Below are 14058 nucleotides of genomic sequence, written 5' to 3'. Positions count from 1 at the left end.
GACAAGTCATAATTGATTTGCATTTAATTAACAGGTGGATGAAGATGAGCCCCTTTTCCTAAGCCTGATCAGTGATCTGTTCCCAGGTATACAGTTGGACAGTAACACCTACACAGAGCTGCAGGCAGCTGTATCTAACCAGGTGGAAATAGAAGGATTAGTTAACCACCCGCCCTGGAATCTCAAACTGGTTCAGGTAAAGACAGTGCGATATAACTCTACACGTACAGCATATATCATTTATCATGTATATCTTTAATATTGTTTTAATATTTCTTATGGATGATTATCAAACACTATAATTTCACAAATTTAGAAAAATGCAGCACAGTATTCTCTGAATATAAACAATGCAGACTTATTTTAGAGCAAAAATATCAAAGTTATAGTGAGGTTTCTGAATGTATAATAACAAAACTGAAAAAAAATGTAAGACTGCAGTTTCACTTATTTACAAAATCACCAATGCAATGCAGAGATCTGATTTAGGGTTGCCATACCTCATTTTGATGGAGTAATTGCTTTTGCCAAGTCAATCTACACAGTGAAGCCAGTTCTCCTGTCCACACAATTGAAGAGCAGAGGATAATTTCAGAGTTCAAAGGCCATTTAGCTCAACTTAATCCATCCATCCAGAAAGATCCTAAAGTCCCCACTGCAACATCTAATTGTTAATTTGCAGGGTTATCTATTGAGAAATCCATTCCAAGTGTTGCTCAATCTTTTGTATTGAAGAACTTCCGAATATCAGTCCTAAATTTATCTTTTGATCCTGCGTCCCCTTGTCCTACTCTCTCAGTTCGTTTAAATTAGCATTCTGAATTTACCTTTACCAAAAGGTTAGTATGCTGGTACAGCAAGTGATCAGAAAAGTCAATGGAATCTTGGCCTTTATTGCAAAGGGGATGGAGTACAAAAGCAGGGAAGTCTTGCTACTGATATATAGGGTATTGGTGAGGCCACACCTGGAATACTGCATGCAGTTTTGGTTTCCATATTTACGAAAGGATATACTTGCTTTGGAGGCAGTTCAGAGAAGGTTCACTAGGTTGATTCTGGAGATGAGGGGGTTGACTTATAAGGAAAGATTGAGTAGGTTGGACCTCTACTCATTGGAATTCAGAAGAATCGAAACGTATAAGATTGAGGGGGCTTGACAAGGTGAATGCAAAGAGGATGTTTCCACTGATAGGGGAGACTAGAACTAGAGGACATACTCTTAGAATAAGGGGCCACCCATTTAAAACTGAGATGAGGAGGAATTTCTTCTGAGGGTTGTAAATCTGTGGAATTTGCTGCCTCAGAGAACTGTGGAAGCTGGGACATTGAATAAATTTAAGACAGAGATGGACAGTTTCTTAACCAATAAGGGAATAAAGGGTTATGGGGAATGGGCAGGGAAGTGGACCTAAGTCCATGATCGTATCAGGCATGATTGTATTAAATGGCGGAGCAGGCTCGAGGGGCCGTATGGCCTACTCCTGCTCCTATTTCTTATGTTCTTATGTAACCTATCTTATGTACCTCTATCAGATCACCTCTCAAAGGCCTCCTTTCAAGGATGAAAACCCCATTTATCCAGTATTTCCACATTGGAGTTTTAAAATCCTGCGTTCTATCTATTTTCAGCTGTTTGAAACAGCCAGAGTTCGTCATGGACTGATGACATTGGGACCTAGTGGCTCCGGCAAGACTTGCGTCATTCGTATCCTGATGCAATCACTGACTGAATGTGGAACCCCTCATAGGGAGATGCGCATGAATCCTAAGGCGATCACTGCTCCACAGATGTTTGGGCGACTGGATCCTGCAACTAATGACTGGACTGATGGAATCTTCTCAACACTTTGGAGGAAATCTATCAAGTCAAAAAAAGGTAACTGCAATTATGAAAGTCAGTCAGATAAGCTGTTTGCATTTTTGTGCAAACAATGAGATGGATAATTTTCAATGAAATGAAAATCAGGCAGCTTGTACAATAGGGCATCTGAGACTTTAATGAACAACAGGACCAACAGTCTATCTCCTTAACCAATGAGATTTAAGGATTAGGAAAGAAACAGTAACAACGGTGAAGAAAATAGGGTGAATTATAGTCAAATCAGATATAGGAAGAGAAAAAACAGACAAAGCAAAATTAAGAAAAAAATGAAAACATTTAAAATGTAAAATCTTAAAAATCTGTAACAACAATTTACTATCTATTGGAATCAGACTCAACAGTTTCAATCGTTTCATTTTTGGGTCGGACAGGTTGGGTGGCATTGTAGATTTCAGTAGACTTGCAGGAACATAAATCTCCTCATTAAAAAGATACTTCATGTACAGGTTGAAGGGGCAAGGAATAAATTATTGGTTCAGTGTCAAGTTGACATTGGCAGTTAGTCATACTGTTTGGAAGTGGATTTTTGGATATATGAGGAATGGAAGTTGTTTATTCTAAGTTGACTGCAGAAGTGTAGTGGTTATAGTACTAGACTAGCAACACACAGGTTGAGTTCAAATTCAAAATTAACAAAGCTGTCATTGAATTCAATAAATCTGGTCATTGATGGGCTATGTGGCTGGTCCAGTTAAGCTTCTGGTCAATGGTGACCCCCAAGATGTGGAAGGTGAGGGATTCAGCGATAGTAATGCTGTTGAATGACAAATGGTAGTGGTTAGACTCTCGCTTGTTGGAGATAGTCATCATCTGGCACTTGTGTGACGCGAATGTTACTTGCCACTTATCAGCCCAAGCCTGAATGTCGGCCAGGGCTTGCTGCATGCAGGCACGGATTGCTTCATTATCTGAGGAGTTGTAAATGACAGTGAACACTGTGCAATTAGCGAACATCCCCACTTCTGACCTTATGATGATGGAAGGTCATGATGAAGCAGCTGAAGATGGTTGGGCCAGAGATACTGCCCTGAGGAACTCCTGCAGTGATGTCCTGGGGCTGTGCTGATTGACCTCCAACAACCACAACCCTCTTCTTTTGAGTTAGGTATGATTCCAGCCAGTGGAGAGTTTTCCCCCTGATTCCCATTGACTTCAATTTTACAAGGGCTCCTCGATGCTGCACTCGGTCAAATGCTGCCTTGGTGTCAAGGGCAGTCACTCTCACTTCACCTCTGGATTTCAGCTCTTTTCGCTGATGATTGGCTTCTGTGATGGTGGGGACCTCCGGAGGAGGCCGATATAGATCATCTACTCGTCACTTCTGGTTGAAGATGGTTTTAAACGCTTCAACCTAATCTTTTGCACTGACATGCTGGGCTCCGCCATCATTGAGGATGGGGACATTCATGGAGACTCTTCCTCCCGTTAGTTGTTTATATGTTCCTATATTCCAATATTCCTATATTCAAGGCTGAGATGGATAGATTTTTGGATTCTAGGGAAATCAAGTAATGTGGGAAAGTGTTGAGGTTGAAGATCAGCCATGGTTTTTGCTTTGTGGGAGGTGTCTCCCCCTCTCTGATTCTGAAATGATCTAAAATCTAATTAATGTGTAATGGTTTACTGTGCAAATGAATAATATCAAAATCCATTTATTGATCATTGATATCTTTGTGTGGTTTCTATGTGAGAATATCTGGATAATTCTAGATGGCCCAGTGGATGCTATTTGGATAGAAAATCTAAATTCCGTACTGGATGATGACAACATATTCAATTCCTTCGTCGAAATCATTAATGTATATTGTATGTTGTAAATAGCTGGGGTCTCAGCACTGAACCTTCGGGTACCCCACTAGTCACTGCCTGCCATTCTAAAAAGGACTCGTTTATTCCTACTCTTTGCTTCCTGTCTGCCAACCAGTTCTCTATCCATTACATTATCCCCAATACCTTGTGCTGTAATTTTGCACACTAATCTCTTTTGTGAGACCTTGTCAAAAGCCTTTTGAAAGTCCAAATACACCACATCCACTGGTTCTCCCTTGTCCACTCTACTAGTTACATCCTCAAAAAATTCTAGAAGCTTTGTCAAGCATGATTTCCCTTTCATAAATCCATGCTGAATTGGACCGATCCTGTCACTACTTTCCAAATGCGCTGCTATTACATCTTTAATAATTGATTCCAATATTTTCCCCACTACTGATGTCAGGCTAACCGGTCTATAATTCCCTGTTTTTTTTTCTCTCCCTTTTTAAAAAGTAGGGTTACATTAGCTACCCTCCAATCCATAGGAACTGATCCAGAATCTATAGAATGTTGGAAAATGACCACCAATGCATCCACTATTTCTAGAGCCACTCTGGGATGCAGACTATCAGGCCCTGGGGATTTATCAGCCTTCAATCCCATCAATTTCCCTAACACAATTTCCTGACTAATAAGGATTTCCTTCAGTTCCTCCTTCTCGCTAGACTCTCAGTCCCCTAATATTTCCAGAAGGTTATTTGTGTCTTCCATAGTGAAGACAGAACCAAAGTATTTGTCCAATTGGTCTGCCATTTTTTTGTTGCCCATTATAAATTCACTTGATTCTGACTGCAACCTACCTATATTTGTCTTCACTAATCTTTTTCTCTTCACATATTTTATAGAAGCTTTTGCAGTCAGTTTTTATGTTCCCAGAAAGCTTACTCTCATATTCTATTCCCTCTCTCCTAATTAAACCCATTGTCCTCCGCTGTTGAATTTTAAATTTCTCCCAGTCCTCAGGTTTGCTGCTTTTTCTGTCCAATTTATATGCCTCTTCCTTGGATTTAACACTATCCCTAATTTCTCTTGTTAGCCACGGTTGAACCACCTTCCCCGTTTTATTTTTACAATTGTTGAAGTTCAACCATGTGATCTTTAAATGTCTGCCATTGCCTATCCATAGTCAACCTGGTATCAAAGGAGGATTGGAAGATTTGGGACAGTTCCTTCGCGATTTCCCGAACTTCCCTCAGCATCCCATCCAGTCCTAGTGATTTATCAACCTTTGTAGTACCTCCTCTATCAATTTTTATCTCATCCAGTATCTCTGCTACCTCCTCTTTCACCATGTCTTTGGCAGTATCTTCTTCCATGGTAAAGACAGATGTAAAGTACTCATTTAGTACCTCAGCCATACCCTCTGCCTCAATGCATAGGTCTCCTCCTCTTTGATCCCTAATTGGCCCTACCTCTCCTCTTACTACCCGTTTATTACAATTTTTTTTAAATAGTCGTTCATAGGACGTGGGCATCACTGGCAAGACCAGCATTTGTTGCACATCCCAACTTGCCCTTGCGAAGTTGGTGGTGAGCCGCCTTCTTGAACCGCTGCAGTCCTTGTGGTGGAGGTACTCCCACAGTGCTGTTAGGGAGGGAGTTCCAGGATTTTGACCCAGTGATGATGAAGGAACGGCGATATACTTCCAGGATGGTGTGTGACTTGGAGTGGAAGGTGGAGGTGGTGGTGTTCCCATGCGCCTGCTGACCTTGTCCTTCTAGGTGGTAGAGCTCACGGGTTTGGGAGGTGCTGCCGAAGAAGCTGTAGCGAGTTGCTGCAGTGCATCTTGTAGATGGTACACACTGCAGCCACAGTATGTCGGTGGTGGAGGGAGTGAATGTTAAGGTGGGGGATGGGGTGCCAATCAAGTGGCTGCTTTGCTCTGGATGGTGTCAAGCTTCTTGAATGTTGTTGGAGCTGCACTCATTCAGGAAAGAGGAGAGTATTCCATCACACTCCTGACTTGTGCCTTGTAGATGGTGGAAAGACTTTGGGGAGTCAGAAGGTGAGACACTCACCACAGAATACCCAGCCCCTGACCTGCTCTTGTAGCCACGGTATTTATGTGGCTGGTCCAATTAAGTTTCTGATCCATGGTGCCCCCCAGGATGTTGATGGTAGGGGATTCAGCGATGGTAATGCCATTGAATATCAAGCGGTAGTGGTTAGACTCTCGCTTCTTGGAGATAGTTATTGCCTGGCACTTGTGTGGCGCGAATGTTACTTACCACTTATCAGCCCAAGCCTGAATGTCATCCAGGTCTTGCTGCATGTGGGCACGGACTGCTTCATTATCTGAGGAGTTGCAAATCAACAATCATCAGCCAACATCCCCCCTTCTGACCTTATGATGAAGGAAGGTCATGATGAAGCAGCTGAAGATGGTTGGGCCTAGGACACTGCCCTGAGGAACTCCTGCAGTGATGTCCTGGGACTGTGCTGATTGACCTCCAACCGCCACAACCATCTTCTTTGTGTTAGGTATGACTCCAGCCAAGGGAAAGTTTTCCCCCTTATTCCCATTGACTTCGATTTTACTAGGGCTCCTTGATGCTACACTCAGTCAAATGCTGCCTTGATGTCAAGGGCAGTCACTTTCACTTCATTGGATTTCTGTTCTTTTCGCTGATGATTGGCTTCTGTGATGGTGGGGACCTCAGGAGGAGGCCAATAAAGATCATCTACTCGGCACTTCTGATGGTTGTAAACACACTTCAACCTAATCTTTTGCACTGGCATGCTGGGCTCCATCATCATGGAGGATGGGGACATTCATGGAGACTCCTCCTCCTGTTAGTTGTTTATATGTTCCTATATTCCTATATTCAAGGCTGAGATAGATAGATTTTTGGACTCTAGGGAAATCAAGGAATATGGGAATTGGGTGGGAAAATGTTGAGGTTGAAGTCTGAAATGATCTAAAATCTAATTAATGTGTAATGGTTTACTGTGCAAATGAATAATATCAGAATCCACTTATTGATCATTGATATCTTTGTGTGGTTTCTAGGTGAGAATATCTGGATAATTCTAGATGGCCCAGTGGATGCTATTTGGATAGAAAATTTAAATTCCGTACTGGATGACAACAAGACATTAACTTTGGCTAATGGCGATCGTATTCCCATGGCTCCTTCCTGTAAACTATTGTTTGAGGTACACAACATTGAGAATGCATCTCCAGCCACGGTGTCCAGAATGGGGATGGTCTATATCAGCTCTTCTGCTCTCAGCTGGAAGCCAATTTTGAAGGTAAGAGCCTCAGTCCATATAAAGAAGACACTTTTCATGCTCAATAAGTATCTTTGAAGCTTAGGGAGAAGAGTGTTAGTATAAATTAGGTGAAACAACTTCTAGAAGGAGGGAAAGAGCAACCAAAAGTTATGCTCCATGTTGTGAACAATGACACAGAAGTACATTTGAGGTAAAAACAGGAAATGCTGGAAACACTCAGTAGTTTCGGCAGCATCTGTGGAGAGAGAAACAGATGGGGAGAATTTTAACCACTCACGGCGGGCAGGAGAGGATCGACGGTGGGGGGTTAAATTGTAAGGCTTGAATAGAGCATAAATTTCACTGGTTGGGCTGAATGGCCTGTTTCTGTGTCGTATATCTGTTAAAAACGCAAAAGCCGACCCCAACCCGCCACAAACGTGCCTACTTCCGATTTAACTACATTAGGTTTGGTGCATCTGAGTAACCTGCTCTGGAGAGGGGGAGCAGTGAGTTAAACATTTAAATCATGGTCATTTCCAGAGATTTTGGCAGTGATTTGAAATGAATGCCTCCAGCATGGGTTTCCTGGGGTTCGGGAATTTTCGGCTGGGAAACTGCACTGCCGATGTCCGCACTCACGAAAATTAGAAAGGAGTGAAGGCAGCAAAGGAGAGGATAAGATATGAGCAGAGGGAGGAGGAGGAATGACAGGAGGGCCTTATCCACCAAGTGTCTTCAGAGAGCACTTTCTTACACTGCTCCTCGCTTAAGTGGATGTATTAGGAGGCTCCGCTTCAAGGAGTCTGCCACCTCCTGCAATCAGACCTGCAGCCTGAAAGAAGGGCAAACACGGCTCTCCCAGTGGCCCTCACCATCACTATGGCCCTCAATTTATTCGCCAACAGATCCTTCCAGTCTGCAGCAGGAGACATCACTAACATCTCGCAGTTCGCCATCCATCGCTGCATCCAGGAGCTCACAGAGGCTCTTTACAGCAGGAGAAGGGACTATGTTTTCTTCTCTGAGCAGAGAGAAGCAGGAGGAGCGCACATGTGGCTTTGCCAGGATAGCGGGCTGCCCCATGGTGCAGCATGCCATCGACTGCGCCCACAGGATCTCCGTAATTGCAAAGGCTACCACTCACTTAATGTACAATTGTTGTGCGACCAGGCCCAACGTTTCCTGATGGTCCGGCAGCAGTCATGATGCCTTCATCCTGTGTCAGTCCGTTGTGCCAGCAAGCTTCCAACCACCATGTCAAACCCCAGGGTTGCTGCGGACAGAAGGGCTATCCGCTCTCCACCTAGCTCATGACTCCCCTCCACAACCCACCACTCGTGCCCAGTACTCACATAAGGACAACCATGCTGCCACCAGGAACATCATCAAGCAGACCATCGGGCTGTTGGAGCAATGGTCCTGTTGCCTTGACCGCTCGGGAAGGGCCCTCCAGTACTTGGCAGAATGGGTGTCCGATTTCGTGGTGGTCTGCTGCATGTGTCACAACTTGGCCATCATGATGGCACAGTCCTTGCCACCAGGGATTGCACCATCACCTCAAAGAGGGAGAGACAGAGAAGGCAGAGGAGGAGGACAAGAAGGAAGAGAGGAGGCAGGCTTCAAGTCCCCTTTCGGCACGGGCTGTCTGTGAACGACTCATCAGACTCCGATTCCAATGAATGAAACCCCAGATCCCCGTTCCTCACCACATCTTCATCAATCACATACTCATCATATCATCCCTCTGTCACAGACTATCACAGCGTCCTCCTGGGCACAAAGCTGAAATGAGAGCCACCACAAAACAAGGATTCCAAACAAAATTATAAAATTTATCAATAATCAATCCACACATACTATATCAAGTAATCAACCTCTGCAATCCCTTAGTGCCTGTCGTTAGGGTGCCCTTTCCTGCTCTAGTGCTCCTATGAAGTGCTCCCCCAGTGGTTGGTGCAAGGCTGCTGAGTTTCCAAGGGACTTGCAGGACAACCTTGAGCAGCTCTGGACCTAGAAGGCCCGGCTATCGACTGCAGCACCTCAGCATGGGCAGCAGCTGTCTGGGCTGGCTGGCTGACAGGCAAGGGCAATGGTGGAGTGGCAGTTGTGGGAACAGGAATGCTGTTATCCTGAGAGAGGATGGCAGGGTCCTGTTCCACTGACCCACTGCCACTCCCCCAGGGCAGCACCTCAGCATTCCTAGCAATCTTGTGGAGGACTGATTGCTGGCCTGCTGCAAAATCCTCCAAGCCCCTTTCGACAAGGTTTGATGGCAGCAGTCTAAGCCTGAGTGGCAGCAAGCTGAGACTACATGAGAACAGTCTGATCTCACGTGGCAGCAAGCTGAGACTGCAAGACAACGGTCTGAGCTTCTGCTGCAGCACTAAGACATTGAGACACTTCCGCCGATCCTGCAATGGCAGCCGCGGCATCATCCATCACACACAGCATCGGGTCGACACGGTCTCTCCTGGAGGTTTCTATCATTTCTAGCCAGGAAATCCTTGGCTCCAAGCTCTGTCCTTTCCAAGCTCTGCGCAAAGCCCCATGCAATGTTAGAGACAGACACCTCCATGCTCTTTTGACATTGCCAAGAGGCTCTCTGGCAGGTTTGCCATTGCACCTTGCAATTCAGTGTGCATGCCCCTCACCCTTCTTCTGAATGCGGCCCCATCGAGGTCTTGATCCAAGTCGGGTGCAGCAGAACTCGCGCATGAACTCGCCCTCTGAAGATCTGGCCCCCAAGCTACCCTTTCCCCCTGGCCTTGGTGCAGCCCACCTTTGACCGGTGCCTCACCCTGTGCAGATCCTGCACCTACGCTAGCCTCTAAATTACACTCAGTGCCAGTTTCTGAGCTGGTGTTTGCCAGTGTCAGATACATTGACGATGTACGCTCCTCTCTTGCTCACTCTCCTCCATCGCTTGGGGGTCAGGTTGTGCTGCTGCTTGGTCTTAGTTATCTAAAAGCAGAAAGGTACAAGAGTCAGGTTATGGTGAGGGGAGGGGGAGAAAACAAGATATGCATGCACACAGCATCAGCTTGTAAGTGAGAAGATTGTGGGATGAGGGTGTGAGAAGAAGGATTAGGAATAAGCATACCCTCGTTGTCCCATGGCTTCATCTTTGTCCATTTCCATGGCCTCAGTGACTTGTTCTCAATGATGTCGAGCACTCTCTCTTTCAGTTCGTTCAAGGCATGTATGGCAGCTTGCCCCCCGCCTGTCTGCCGTTATTCCCAGCGATTATGTGCAACCTTGGCTTGCAAGAGAAAGGGAAGTGTGTGTGTGAGTGAGTGTGGTGCAATGTGTTTGGGTGATGTGCCTACTGTAGTTGAAACATAGACACATAGAATATAGGTGCAGGAGTAGGCCATTCTGGCCTTCAAGCCTGCACTACCATTCAATATGATCATGGCTGATCATGCAACTTCAGTACCCCATTCCTGCTTTCTCTCCATAGCCCTTGATCCCTTTTAGCTGTAAGGGCCACATCTAACTCCCTTTTGAATGTATCTAACGAACTGGCCTCAACAACTTTCTGTGGTAGAGAATTCCACAGGTTCACAATTCTCTGAGTGAAGAAGTTTCTCCTCCTCTCGGTCCTAAATGGCTTATCCCTTATCCTTTGACTGTGACCCCTGGTTCTGGACTTCCCCAACATCGGGAACATTCGTCCTGCATCAAACCTGTCCAATCCCGTCAGAATTTGATATGTTTCCATGAAATCCCCTCTCATTCTTCTAAATTCCAGTCAATATAAGCCTAGTCAATCCAGTATTTGTTCATATGTCAGTCCTGCCATCCCTGGAATCAGTCTGGTGAACCTTTGCTGCACTCCCTCAATAGCAAGAATGTCCTTCCTCAGATTAGGAGACCAAAACTGCACACAATATTCAAGGTGTGGCCTCACCAAGGCCCTGTACAACTACAGTAAGACTTCCCTGCTCCTATACTGAAATCCTCTTGCTATGAAGGCCAACATGCCATTTGCCTTCTTCTGTACCTGCATGCCAACTTTCAATGACTGATGTACCATGACACCCAGGTCTCGTTGCACTTCCCCTTTTACTAATCTGTCACCATTCAGATAATATTCTACCTTCCTGTTTTTGCCACCAAAGTGGATAACCTCACAATTATCCACATTATACTGCATCTGCCATGCATTTGCCCACTCACCAAACCTGTCCAAATCACCCTGCAACCTCTTAGCATCCTCCTCACAGCTCACACTGCCACCCAGCTTAGTGTCATCTGCAAACTTGGAGATATTACACTCAATTCCGTCATCTAAATCATTAATGTATCTTGTAAATAGCTGGGGTCCAAGCACTGAACCTTGTGGCAAGCACTGAACCCCACTAGTCACTGCCTGCCATTCTAAAAAGGACCCGTTTATTCCTACTCTTTGCTTCCTGTCTGCCAACCAGTTCTCTATCCACGTCAGTACATTACCCCCAATACCATGTGCTTTAATTTTGCACACTAATCTCTTGTGTGAGACCTTGTCAAAAGCCTTTTGAAAGTCCAAATACACCACATCCACTGGTTCTCCCTTGTCCACTCTACTAGTTACATCCTCAAAAAATTCTACAAGATTTGTCGAGCATGATTTCCCTTTCATAAATCCATGCTGACGGACTCCACACTGGCCAGCTCTACCAAACGCAGAGGCTGTGGCGCAAAGGCAAGCAAAGTGCCTGAACCCACCAGGAGCGAGAAACCAACTGAGGATGCAGGACGACTCTCTACTATTTAGGAGATGGTCCAGCTATCACGGACGAGCAGATAGGTCGTGATATGCTCCAGATCATGACTGGGATCGCTGGCAGCATCGCCACCTTCACCCAGCAGCATGATGACAGGATGGACCGGCTCATCACTGTGTTCGAGCGCACAACTGAGACCGTTAAGGCAATGAGGCAAGAGATGGCTTCTGAACACATCGTGCAAGCCCCTGACCCCACACCTTCAAGGCAGACAGGTCCGGAGGAGCAGCAGATCCCAAAGGCTTCGGTCGCACCTCCTGCCTTCTCACCAAGACGCACTCGTTTGCAGAGATCCCGCTGCCCTCCTGCACAAGCTCGTTAACCAGAGGCAGTGAAGGGCATGGGAGCAGGATGCCATGGTGTAGGCAGGGCAAGGAAGAGGAGCTTGGGCATCGCTTCAAGCCAGGGGAGAAGAAAGGTGGTGGTGCCGGGTAGAGGGGAGGGTGTTGGTGATGGAAATGTTCCTAAATGTAATAATGTTATGTAACCTTTGTTATTGTGCATACATTCACATTGTTGACCCTCTCTTGGTCAGTGTTTCATTTTAACGCCATGTGTGGTGCCTTGTGAGAAACACACATCTGTCCCTCAGGTCATCTGCTTTATCAGGAATATCTTCCTATCCATATATGGCTGCACTGTATAATGGGTCCTGTCATCGCAACACGACAAGGAAGGATCACCAATGCAGGAAGGCTGTCATTCAATGACACTCACCTTACCTACTTGCAGGGCAGACTTTAAGGCTTGCACATCAACCCACTTTTTCCGAGGCCAAACATGGCGGAGTGCCACCCCTGAGATGACATGGTAATTGTTATGTATGTAAACCTGTAATTACCATGTTTGACCACCAGATGGCTTATCCTCTGGAGACCCAAGGGATCACTTGGGAGCACCTGTATATAAGGAGGCCTCTCAGGCTGGAGAGGCACTCTGAGATCTGTAATAAAGGACTACGGTCACACTTACTTTGAGCTTGCAGTATCTAGTCTGACTCTTTATCCAAGATAGAACAATTGGCGACGAGATACAGATAACGAACCCCAACACAACAATGCAGAGAACTGTGGGCATCCTGGAGAAATTTTCGGAGGGAGATGATTGGGAAACCTTCGTGGAGCGACTTGACCAATACTTCGTGGCCAATGAGCTGAAAGGAGAAGCGAATGCTGCCAAACGAAGGGCGATCCTCCTCACCGTTTACGGGGCATCAACGTATGGCCTCATGAAAAACCTGCTCGTTCCAGCAAACCCTACAGACAAGTCGTACGATGAGTTGTACATACTGGTCCGGGATCTAAACCCGAAGGAAAGCGTTCTGATGACGAGGTATTGGTTCTACATGTACAAGAGGTCTGAAGGCCAGGAAGTGGCGAGCTACGTCGCCGAGCTAAGGTGCCTTGCAGGACATTATGCATTTGAAGGACACTTGGAGCATATGCTCAGGGACTTCTTTGTACTTGACATTGGCCATGAAGTAATACTTCGCAAACTTTTGACTGTAGAGACCCCAACCTTGAGTAAAGCCATAGCGATAGCCCAGGCGTTTATCTCCACCAGTGACAATACCAAACAAATTTCCCAGCACACGAGTGCTGCTGCAAGTACTATGAACAAAGTAACGTTGTTTTCGAATCGAAATGTACATGGCAGGACTTACACGCCTGTAGCTGCACGTCCGCAGATGACTCGGAGTCCGCCATCAAGGGTGGTGAATACAAGGCAATTAACACCTTGTTGGCGCTGCGGGGGTGATCATCGATTCCATTCATGCCGCTTCAAAGGATACATTTGCAAGGGCTGTGGAACAATGGGACACCTACAACATATGTGCAGGCAAGCTGCAAACCCTGCTAATCCTGCAAACCACCATGTTGCAGAGGAGGACAGATCCACGGTGGATCATGACGAACCAGAGCCTCAGACCGAGGAGGCAGAGGTATATGGGGTGCACACATTTACCACAAAGTGACCCCCGATAATGCTGAAGGTTGAATTAAATGGACTCCCGGTGTCCATGGAGCCAGTCCATAATGAGTAAAAAGATTTTCAATAAGTTGTGGTGCAACAAGGCTTCAAGGCCAGCCCATTCATACCAAACTTAGAAAGTGCACAAAGGAACTGATTCCTATAATTGGCAGTGCTATTGTAAAGGTCTCCTACAATGGAGCGGTGCACGATTTACCACTCTGGGTGGTACCGGCGATGGCCCCACGCTGTTCGGCAGGAGCTGGCTGGGAAAGATACGCTGGAACTGGGATGACGTCTGAGCGCTTTCGTCCGTCGATGACACCTCATGTGCCCAGGTTCTAAGCAAGTTCCCCTCGCTGTTCGAGCCAGGCATCGGGAAATTCTAAGGAGCAAGAGTGCAGATC

At 45.9% G+C, this 14058-nt stretch overlaps 1 protein-coding gene across 1 annotated transcript in view; it reads left to right on the top strand.

The window, feature by feature from the left end:
• Nucleotides 1-14058, top strand: part of LOC139266712 (dynein axonemal heavy chain 8-like) — a 2132242-nt gene that overhangs the window by 1625241 nt on the left and 492943 nt on the right. The window contains exons 55-57 of the mRNA XM_070884298.1: nt 35-196; nt 1630-1876; nt 6706-6947. Of these exons, the coding sequence (XP_070740399.1) occupies nt 35-196; nt 1630-1876; nt 6706-6947 (651 nt within the window). The remainder of the gene's footprint in view (nt 1-34; nt 197-1629; nt 1877-6705; nt 6948-14058) is intronic.

The sequence above is a fragment of the Pristiophorus japonicus genome, chromosome 7 (assembly GCF_044704955.1).
Source record: "Pristiophorus japonicus isolate sPriJap1 chromosome 7, sPriJap1.hap1, whole genome shotgun sequence".
NCBI classification, from domain to species: Eukaryota; Metazoa; Chordata; class Chondrichthyes; family Pristiophoridae; genus Pristiophorus; species Pristiophorus japonicus.
This window is presented reverse-complemented; position numbering and strand designations above follow the sequence as displayed.